Source organism: Salvia hispanica, chromosome 3 (genome assembly GCF_029641045.1).
Source record: "Salvia hispanica isolate PSC_SH4W2 chromosome 3, Shi_PSC_v1, whole genome shotgun sequence".
Classification (NCBI taxonomy): Eukaryota; Viridiplantae; Streptophyta; class Magnoliopsida; order Lamiales; family Lamiaceae; genus Salvia; species Salvia hispanica.
Genome location: NC_142694.1, coordinates 7,556,706 through 7,567,547, shown reverse-complemented (window position 1 = coordinate 7,567,547; position 10,842 = coordinate 7,556,706). Strand labels below are relative to the sequence as shown.

General features: G+C 36.2%; 2 protein-coding genes across 2 annotated transcripts; both read right to left on the bottom strand.

Moving 5' to 3' along the window:
- Positions 1-512: 512 nt before the first annotated feature.
- On the bottom strand, positions 513-1,755 carry LOC125214770 (zinc finger protein ZAT5-like). The gene has a single exon (XM_048115918.2). The coding sequence runs from the start codon at positions 1,604-1,606 to the stop codon at positions 875-877; it is 732 nt and encodes a 243-aa protein (XP_047971875.2). The 5' UTR covers positions 1,607-1,755; the 3' UTR covers positions 513-874.
- Positions 1,756-6,973: 5,218 nt separating this feature from the next.
- On the bottom strand, positions 6,974-9,575 carry LOC125211597 (ras-related protein RABC2a-like). The gene is made up of 6 exons (XM_048111462.2): positions 9,314-9,575; positions 8,606-8,674; positions 7,850-7,915; positions 7,640-7,761; positions 7,448-7,576; positions 6,974-7,373 (listed from the first exon to the last, which is right to left on the bottom strand). The coding sequence occupies exons 1-6, from the start codon at positions 9,462-9,464 to the stop codon at positions 7,266-7,268; spliced, it is 645 nt and encodes a 214-aa protein (XP_047967419.2). The 5' UTR covers positions 9,465-9,575; the 3' UTR covers positions 6,974-7,265.
- Positions 9,576-10,842: the final 1,267 nt, after the last annotated feature.

Genomic DNA, 10,842 nt, shown 5'->3' with positions numbered 1-10,842 from the left:
TGGACGAAAAAATAAATAAATATGGTCTATTTCTATGAGACCGAAAAGAGTGTATTGATAACGGACAACCACTACATAAATGCATAACTAGAGAACCCGAATTAAGTTCACAATAAAAGCGATTTAGTTCACTATAAAGGCGTTTTAGTTCATAGCACAAATGTGAAAACACGGAGTGAACCAAAACGCCATTATAGTGAACGAAATATTTTACAGAGTAAATACTTCACTATAAATTAGTATAATCTAAATCACTCTTATAATGAAATAAAATCGTTTTCTCTAGTTACATTTAAGATTAGTTATACTTTAATCATCTCTTAGTTATACTAATTTTGTGAACTAAATCGCTCTAACAACAATATGTCCCCAATTAAAGGCAAATTTTTATACTGATATATATACTGCAGTGAAGCAAACTCTTTTTAGGACATTATAAAAACAATATAAATAACAGTACAATATTAGTTAGCTCTACAAACCTTGAACAAAAACTTGCACATTTTATACTATAGAGCGAGGTTTGAATACCATATGTACATATATAAAAAAAATAGAGAAGATTGAATTCAATCCCATATATACTCTCCTAACTTACTCCTAAAATATTATGATTAGGAGCAGGGCTAAAAACTGCCAAAACAAAGTAAAAAAACTATTTACATAATTCAAAGAATGTCGTGAGCTACTACTTAGAAAAAACACTACAGAAAATATTTTCCTTAAAAAAGGAAATGTTATAGTACATACAATGGTGAGTCAAAAATGCCCAATTGTGGAAGGTCAATATTGTATAGTATAAAAAAAGAATAATTCAACCTTCCGAAATTAATATTGGAGGAGAAACGTCCTGCCAACTGAGTTGCTTATCACATCAGCGGTTAAGTGGTAATGGCTGAGCCATCCGGTTAGGGCTTCTCTCATCATCCGGCGCCGGAAGATTGAGATCCAACGACAGCCAGTTTCCGCCCTTCTTCCTCTCTTCCGCCTCCGTCTCCGCCTCCGCCTCATCATAAACTATCGCTTCTCGAATGTTCGTCGGGACCGGTGGGGCGGCGCCGCCGCGGTGCTTCCTCATGTGGCCGCCGAGGGCCTGCCCGGAGGCGAACTCGGCCCCGCAATAGGAGCACTCGTGGACTCTCGGCGACTTCATCGCGGCGGCGGTGGCGGTGGTGGAGACGCTGCTGAGCTGAAGAGAGAGAGAGGTGGGAGAGAATTTGTTGAAATCCTCCTCGTCGGAGAAGATGGCGTACCGCTTCTCGTTCTTGGGCTTCTTGTGGCTGGCGCGGTGGCCGCCGAGGGCCTGGAACGACTGGAAGGAGCGGTTGCACGTCTTGCATGTGTACATGGCGGCGGCGTCGCGGCGGCTTTTGGCGATGGGGATGAAGTGGCCCTGGGAGAGGAGGATGAGGCACCTCGCGGTGTCGGCTTCCTCCGTCGTGGTGCTCTCCTCCGAGGCGGCGCGTGGAGGAGGTGGCGGCGTGATGGTGAAGGAAAAGGGGGAGTTAGGTCGTTGTCGCTTGGTTCGCTTGCCTTTCGCGATGACGTCGGTGTTCAAGCACGGCGTCACCGCCACGGCCGCAGCCTCCTCCGTCGCGGTCTCCATATGTATGTCCCAACGCCGCCGTGGTGTTTCGGTGTGGTTATTTTACGTTCTTGAATTTTTTTTTGTAATTTTCTTTTTTTTCTCTCACATTCTAGAGAGGAGGAGATGGAAAGTAGGAGGGAGTGGACGTTGGGGAAGTTTCAGTATGAAGGAAATTAGTGAATGTGAGAGATCTTGGAAGTTAATTGGCTTTATATATGAGCAATTCGTGGACTAAATATAGAAATTCAGATAGATATTTGGACTGACTATATTCGAGTAAACCGATATTACACGAATAAAAACTAAACCATCAGATAAAATTTTCAGTTAGATGTGTGAGTGATATATAAATCCCACTATTTGGTGTTAGCATAGAAAACCATTTTTCAACGACATATTTCCAAAAGTTTGTTGTTGATTTATCAAGTCCATTCCTTCGCTAGGGGTCTACATTTCATAATTCATACTCATATATATACGCGTGTTTAAATATATGTATATTAATCCATTTCTTATTATTCACGTGAGCTATATATGTGCGAAATGGCTTTTGTAAAATAAAACTCTCTCCGTTCGTATGAAAAACCCTGAAATCCTAACTCCTTTTTTATTGTTAGAATAGTATATAGTCATGGAGATATGAAATGCAATAAGTTTTTGGATCACCATATCCAGTTAATTTAATTCTCATCAATATTACATTTAATTTTATATTCCCCGGCCCGGCAATAATTATGGCAAATACATTTTCTATCACGAACGTCTTTGAGTTTGTTTAAGCTAATACTCCGTCCGTTCGCGAATAGGAGTCTCATTTCTTTCTACCACGGGTTTTAAGAAATGTTAAGAAAGTGAGTGAAAAAAAGTTATTGGAATATGAACTAAGTTTTAAAGTTGGTGGAATGTGATATCTTTTACCATTTATAGAAATAATAAATCGGGACTCTTATTCGCGGACTGACTAAAATGGCAAAATGGAACTCCTATTCGCAAACGGAGAGAGTATAACTGTATGGCTTTGTCCATACTCATTTTTAGGTACTCCATCTGTCCCTTAAGCAAGGCGCTTCTTTTAAACACGTGATTTAGAAAAATCATATGTAATGATTAAAGTGGAGAGAAAAAAAAAATAGAGAAGAGTGTCCCGATATCATTGATATCCCGACAAAGCTGCCTTTTACTCCCTCCGTCCCCTATTAGGAGTCACTCTTTAACCGGGCACGGGTTTTAAGAAATGTAAAGAAAAGTTGGTTGAAAAAGTTAGTGGAATGTGGGACCCATTTTATTATATTGGTTTTATAATAAAATGTGAGTGAATTGAGTTAGTGGAATGTGGGACCTACTAACTATTTATGGTAAAAATGAAGTATGACTCTTAATTGGGGACGGGCCGAAATGGAAAAGTGTGACTCTTAATGGGGGACGGAGGGAGTAATAAACATAATTGAGTAGAACACAATTTCGGTATCCTATTTAATCACATAACCTTTTTTTACATTAATAGTAGTATACTGTTGGAAATTTATGTGGAGATAAATGAAACAAGACCAACAAGGTGAATACTTTGTGTAGAGAACTCTTGTTGAATACTTGAATAAATAATGAGTACAAGGATCATCCTATTTATACTAGTGTAGGAATGCACTAGTTGGATGAACCTACACAAATACATGTATCATAATTAAAGTAATACATAGAATTAATACTAGAAGTTGGACCATTAGTTCATGAATCTAAGAAATACATTAATCTTCAATACTCCTCCTTAATGTTTTTCCGGTGACTTCAAGCTTCTCTCTTAAAAGGTGAAATTTTGCTTTCGGAAGGGCTTTCGTCGACTCTAAATTGTTGAGCATAGCCTTTGGCTACAAGCCTTGCTTTGAATTTTTGAATGGTTTTATCTAGATCCATCTTGAGTTTGGAAATCCACTTTAATCCAATAACATCTTTGTTAGAAGGGCGATTTACCAATTCCCATGTATCCTTCTCCATGATCTTTTGAAGCTCCTCCTTCATGGCTTCAATCCAGACGGATTCTTTATATGTTTCTGGAAGGTTGTGAGGATCGAGGAAAGAAACGTTACAACTTTCATAAAGTTCAGTTTGTAACCTTGTTTTCCTCTGCAGTGAATCTGGTGATGGATGGTCTTCATCTTCTGCAACATCCTGATCAATTTTATCGACATGAACAGCATTTGGATAGGGCCAGATCATAGGAAAGTTCCTGCTGCTTCCCATTTTTATCTTCGAAATCTCCATGTTGCTTTTCTTATCAAAGATGCAACAAGAGTTTCCCTCAAAGTGCAAGGAATACCCATGTTGCATCATTTGACCAACACTTAACAGATTGTGATGCAAAGAATGAACTAGTAGGACATCTTTAATGAATCTAGTACCTTTCTTTGTTTGGACAGCCACCGTGCCTTTGCCTTTGGAATCCACCAATTCACCATTTCCCATCTTGACTTTTGTTTTGACGGAACTGTCGATGTCGGTGAAGATGCTCTTATTTGGCGTCATATGGTTGCTGCATCCACTATCAATGAACCATGTGTCATTGATTTCTTCTTTGGAAATTTGACCAGCATAGAACAAATACTCGTGGTCTTCTTCAGAATAGTTGGCATGGTGCTTTTCTTTGTTCCTGCAGTCTGCTTTCTTGTGCCCAAACTTTGAGCAGTGCGAACATTGAGGTTTTCCTTTGTGGTAGCAATCACTTTCTGAATGATTTGTTCTGTTGCAAATACCACAAGGAGGATATTCACCATTTATTTCCTTCCATTTGCTATCACTTGATCTATTGAGATTGACTTTGGATTGAAAAGCATTTTCCAAAGTTTCTTCACTTCTTCTGGTCAATCTTTGCTCATGTGCTTGCAAAGACCCCATGAGTTCTACAAGTGATAGTGTAGATAAGTCCTTCGATTCTTCGATGGCTGCAACTACATGGTCATACTTTTCGGTGAGACTGATCAAGAATTTTTGAACAACTCTTGACTCTTCGATTGTTTCTCCATAAGATCTCATTTGATTGACAAGAATTACTCTGGTGTTATATTGTATAGCATTCTCTGAATCTTTCATTTTGAGATTTTCCATTTCTCTTCTCAAGCTTTGAAGCTTAATGGTTTTGACCTTTGAACTCCCTTGGAATTCTTGTTGCAAGATCTCTCATGCTTCTTTTGAGGATGTGGCTCCCATCAATCTGGGAAAGATGGCATCGCTTACAGCCATTTGAAGGTTGAATGATGCCATAGCATCTTTTTGTTGTTCCTTCTTCTCTACCGCAGCAGTGTTGCCTTCTGGAGGAATCTGTACGCCTTTTTCTATCACATCCCATAGATCTTTTGATAGAAAAAATGTCTTCATTTTGATACTCCAGAAATCATAGTTTTCACCAGCAAAGACGGGCAGTTGTTGACTTGCTCCAGAATTTGTCATTTTCTTCCACGCCTTGATATAGGAACGACTTGGCTCTCGATACCACTTGTTGGAAATTTATGTGGAGATAAATGAAACAAGACCAACAAGGTGAATTCTTTGTGTAGAGAACTCTTGTTGAATACTTGAATAAATAATGAGTACAAGGATCATCCTATTTATACTAGTGTAGGAATGCACTAATTGGATGAACCTACACAAATACATGTATCATAATTAAAGTAATACATAGAATTAATACTAGAAGTTGGACCATTAGTTCATGAATCTAGGAAATACATTAATCTTCAATATATACTTATGACATATTTGGTAGAGACGATAACTCATCTGATGATGAAATTTTATGAAAAAAAATGTCATTTAATAATGTATCTTGAGTGGTGCAGATTGCTGAAGTTGGAGGGAGCTTACTAGTACATGAATAGTATGCTGTCTTGTGAATGGACATCCACTTACAAATTCTTCGAGAATTCAAACTTACTCCTATAATATTGCAGAATCTGATATGAATGTACTACTCCCTCCGTTTCTTCATAGTTGAGGCGGAACTTTTCGACACGGAGTTTTAGAAATGAATGATGGGTGTGTTAAATAAATAGATAAAAAAGTAAGAGAGGGGAAAAAGTAGAGAGAATAAAGTATAAAGTGAATAAAGTAGAGAAAGTAAAGTAAGAGAGTAAAGTAAGATAGAGGAAAAAGTTACCATATAAGAAAACGACTCAACTATGAAGAAACTTCCTGAAATGGTAAAATGATTCAACTATGAAGAAACGGAGGGAGTATAATATTGTAGAATCTGACATGAAACATGAAACATCCACAAACAAATTCTTACTGATCTCCAAAAAAATGAGAAATATCTCATTAGTGGACTCTTCTTCTCTTTTGCAAACCTAAGATTTTTTATATAATGCTTGTTGTTAAGTACTCCTATTACATTCAAATGGAAATGGCATGCAGTAACTAGACTTTCGTTATATAAAGTGATAATACACATTGATTTGTAAAGCAATAAAAGGAGTACATTGCAAGTGTAGTGTGAAATCAAGCACAAATTCCTTGTTCCCAAGTGTGACCCCTAAGTATTCCAGTCATATATTTTATTTAATGAAGTCAGTTGGGTATGATTGCTGAAATAAATACCATCGCTTTTTGCAACCCACCAGTATGGTGCACGGTTGACCCATACTTGCCCTGGTTATACACTTCGAAAGCTTTTTCCTTTGATCCCCACCAAAAATGACAAAAGAATAACGTACCCGAGAAAAAATTCTCACAAAAATCCCAGTGAAAATCTTGGTTAGCATATAGGATGTGATTTCCAATATCGTCATTTTTAGATGCACAATGAATCTTCAATGGTGCATAATCCGGTGGAAGATTGCTAACGACATAAATAGAATGTTTTTTTGTCAAGAAACATCCATTCACAAAATCTAGAAGAAACAAGGTTTCCACTAGTAAGAATAACAGATGAATCTTGTTCATATTGACTTATTGAGGTTCTCCTCTTCAGCTATAGTGATTACATGTTGTTAGTTTTCTTATTTATACTAACTTCTTTTTTTGTTAGAGTTGTTTTTTTCCCACAATATATGGATCTTGGTTGAGGTATTCAATACTGAAATGCGCATATTCGAAATTGGAATCCTCGGCACAATACAAGTTATTGCTACTAATTTTTTTTATAACTCAATTTCGATAGATTATACTTATTGTAATTAAAACAATTAAGTTGAAGTATCGGGCCAGCACAACTAGTTCCGAGCCCACAAGGCCGAAAGGAGTATTCATATAATATCGGGTTGGAATTCTATCAGGACATACTTAGGCCCATGAACTCCTTTGGACCAGTCCACATTTACTAAGAGCAAGCACAAATAAAAATCAACACTGAAAATATTGAAAATAACAAGCACCAACTGCACAAGCAAAGCAATGTGGAAAGAGAAATAGAAGTGATAAATTACTGGGAATCAATATACAAACATATACATTATGATGCATTTGTACAGATATACAAATATGATTCCTTCATGGAACTTTGGGGTGTACAAAACTGCCAGCTTGCAAAAGATTAAACTAATGTAATGAAACAAACTACCTTAAATTTACAAACAACCAAGGGATGATAACTGTTTTATTCCAAAGATTCAGATTATCATCATATTTGAGTCGAAGGGAATCTGCGCAAAAAAAACCGAGCTAGTTCGAAGCAACGGTGAGTTTTCAACTAGGAGCAGCAATTTCCATTGTCTCCAACTTGCTTTTGCTTCAAAATCTGGTTCTTTACATTTACGGGCGTAGATCCTTTCTCCAGCAAGCTCGGTACGTCCAGTATCTGTAGAAAAATAAACGCGCTGGATCGTAAGACAATGAGATGATGGAATTTTCGATTTGATGAATGAAAAGAACCTTAAGCGTGAGGTCCTTGAAACATTGCTTCACGTTTGCTTGAGTCTTGGCACTGCACTCGAAAAACAAGCACTCGTGCTCTTGTGCGAGAGCCATCCCCTCTTCCGTGGTAACAGCCCTCTCGTTTTCCTGAAAACGGCCATCCATCAGCGAGATATGTCGTTTAGAAAGACACATGCATATGTAACTTACCCTATCAACTTTGTTGCCTACTAGTATCTTGATACAATCAGGATCGGTGCAGCAACGCTCTAATTCCTTGACCCAGGTCTTCGATAGGCTTGTAAAGGTCTCTCGTCTAGTTACATCATAGACTGCACAGAGGAATACAGAGTTTATTCGAAATTCTTAATTATCATAAGAGAAAAAGGGCACCAACAACAAAACTAGAGTGTTGCGTACCAAGGATGATACCATGTGCTCCTCGGTAGTATGAACTTATTAATGATCCAAACCTTTCCTGTCCGGCTGCATTGCAATAATGTAATTGTACACGTATGCATGAGTTCTTAACATAGAACGAGTAAAAAAAGATGAATACACGGTTGCCAGTGAACCAGGGGAAGTATGAAAATGGCTTCAATTAATGAGTAAGATTAATCTAATTCCATGTCCTATTTTGGTGTACCTAACAAATGCATTTGTAATTAATGATTTGAAACTCTGGCTTCTCAGTCACAAGTTCATCATAGAACTGAAGTGTTTTCTACACAGTTTGGCATATTGATCCCATTAACATAGGAGTATTAATTATGAAATTCATTCTAAATATCTGACAAAATTCAGTGTCTCATTAGTCATTGTATGAAGTTAAATGATCATAAAAATGACCAAAACTTTCAACTAAATTACCAGACCCTATAGAAAAATACTTCAACCACAAAGCTAAATCCTCACCAACATAAACCTATTGAATCCCAATTTCCCATCCATCCTTATTATTCATAGCAAAGGCATCAATCCTTATTAAACAATATCCAAAACTAACCAAATTTACTTGAAAGGTTCTACCAAACCATCTCCATTCTGATTTGACTGATTGTACTAATTCAAATCAAAATTTAGTTGGAAAAAAAAAAAAAAAAAAAAAAAAAAAAAACCATTACCCCAACATTAAGGTTTTTACAATCCACAGTTATAATGAAGGAGGTGTTATACCTGTATCCCAGATTGTAAGTTTCAGTCTTTTTCCAGCAGTGGTTAGCATCTTTATCTTGAAATCTACTCCTGATAATTCAACCACAACAATCAAACATAAACCTACACTAAATCAAATCAAATCAAATCAAATAATCCAAAACAATCACCCAAACTCAAACATGATTTGCCTACCACCTTAAATGATCAAGTTTAAGGCCATAAAACCATATAAAAACTAAGACATCCATCTTCAACAGCCTTCAAAAAACTTCAAAAGTCACAAATTCAGACAAAATTCCCATCATACCGATGCATATCACAAATATTCCTCATTGAGTAATTCAAGAACAAAACTTTATCATCAAAAACTAAGACATCCATCTTCAACTGACTTCAAAAAACTTCAAAAGTCATAGGCAAAACAATCACCCAAACTCAAACTTGATTTGTCTAACACCACCTTAAATGATCAAGTTTTAGGCCATAAAACCATACAAAAACTAAGACATCCATCTTCACAAATTCAGACAAAATTTCTATCATGCCAATAAATATCAGAAATAGTCCTCATTGAGCAATTCAAGAACCAAACTTTATCATCAAAAATGACCACAACACAAATCCCACAAATTCAGAAGATTCAAGAATCATCAAACATCAAAGGCCAAGATTGTCTAACCTACATAATAAAACTATTAATTCAAACAAAATCACACTCACACATACCAATAGTAGGAGAAAGGTCATGAGGAAACTGCTGACAATTGGAGATGAAACTGAGCAAAAGGCTGCTCTTTCCAACACCGGAGTCCCCAATCAACAGGACCTTAAAAGAGTAATCATAGTTGACGCCGCAGCTACTCTTTCTTGAACCCATTATTCATATATCCCCCCCCCCCCCCTTCCAATCACATCACCGTGCCAGCAGCTAAAAAAATCGTTCAAACCAAGAAAAGGAGAATGCCCAAATTAGCAGACAAGGTTGATGCGAAGGGGTTAAGGTTCTTGCATCATAGCCACTTAGTACAAATGTCTCGTTTTCATTGAGACGGCTGTACATTTGATTGTACACGCGCCGGCACCATGAGAGATCCCTGTGGGTACCCACTTCGCGTCGAGTCAATGTCATTTTTCGCGGTATTTTATTTTTTTGGGATTTTGTTTTTTGGGGGAAAAAGTTTGAATCTTGAAAGAGGGCTTCCTTTTGTATAAGCGGAATTTGAAATTGCGTGGGGTCGTAATGAAAAATGTAATCTTGATTTGTTGGTTACCTAATTATTCAAAATGATACCCAATTGCGCAACGCCTAAGATTTCTCGTTTTCAAATTTAAGTGTTGATTGAAAAGGGCTATTTTAAGTGAATTCTAGAATTATCTATCATTTATTTAAGTGAGTGGATTACTTTTCAGAAAACATTCTTAATGATTTTTATTAAATTAAGCGAGCGATAAAGAATAATGGTAGTAGTAGACTAGTAGTAGTATTTTGAATTATTCATCGGATTGGAAGATTAAAATCATAGCAGCTGGAGTATTTGGTGCAAGCAATATTATGATAGAGAAATATAAATTGTGCATTAAAAAACCCGTAGTTATGACATTGAAACGGGAGGTGGTGGTCAATTGCTAACTCATCATTTATTTGCTAATTATAATTAATTTAAAGCCATGGGATTTTAGAAAGCGTGTGATCTATAATTTGTCACGTGTAATTTTTGTTTTTATTAATTAAATTGAAAAAGATATTAAAAAAAAAAAAAAAAAAAGAAACTTCAAATTAATATTATGGATGAAAATGTCAATATAGTGTTCCGAAAATATCAGCACAATGCTTTGAGAATGTCTACACAATGCTTTAAGAATGTTAACTCATTGCTTATATTGACATTCTACATGTATTATATTGACATATTTTATATAGTATGTTGACATTTCTGCTTATACGAAAAAATTTAAAAAAATTTAAAAAAATTTCAACTTTTGACGTTGGAACATATGCATGTATGATATCGTTGGAATCCTTATGAAATTATCTTTAATTTGATATATGTTATATGAATTTAAAGTTTTGGGATTTCTTTTAAAAGTTAGTTATAACTAAATATGTAGTTAATTGACATTAATACCCTTATTGATATTTTTTGGAATTAATCATATGGCCTTATTGACGTTTTTCGTTGATCGTATTGATATTTAGGGATTAATGATCTAAGCCATTAATTTGAATATCTAATAGCTATTATTTAGTAGTAGTT

What these genes read in the sequence shown, in the direction of transcription:
- LOC125214770 (XM_048115918.2), bottom strand. Translation starts at nt 1,606, where the DNA reads ATGGAGACCGCGACGGAGGAGGCTGCGGCCGTGGCGGTGACGCCGTGC.
- LOC125211597 (XM_048111462.2), bottom strand. Translation starts at nt 9,464, where the DNA reads ATGGGTTCAAGAAAGAGTAGCTGCGGCGTCAACTATGATTACTCTTTT. An exon ending in AGCACATGGTATCATCCTTG is followed by an intron (nt 7,762 to 7,849) that starts GTACGCAACACT and finishes TCCTCTGTGCAG; the next exon opens with TCTATGATGTAACTAGACGA. An exon ending in TCAAGGACCTCACGCTTAAG is followed by an intron (nt 7,374 to 7,447) that starts GTTCTTTTCATT and finishes ATTTTTCTACAG; the next exon opens with ATACTGGACGTACCGAGCTT.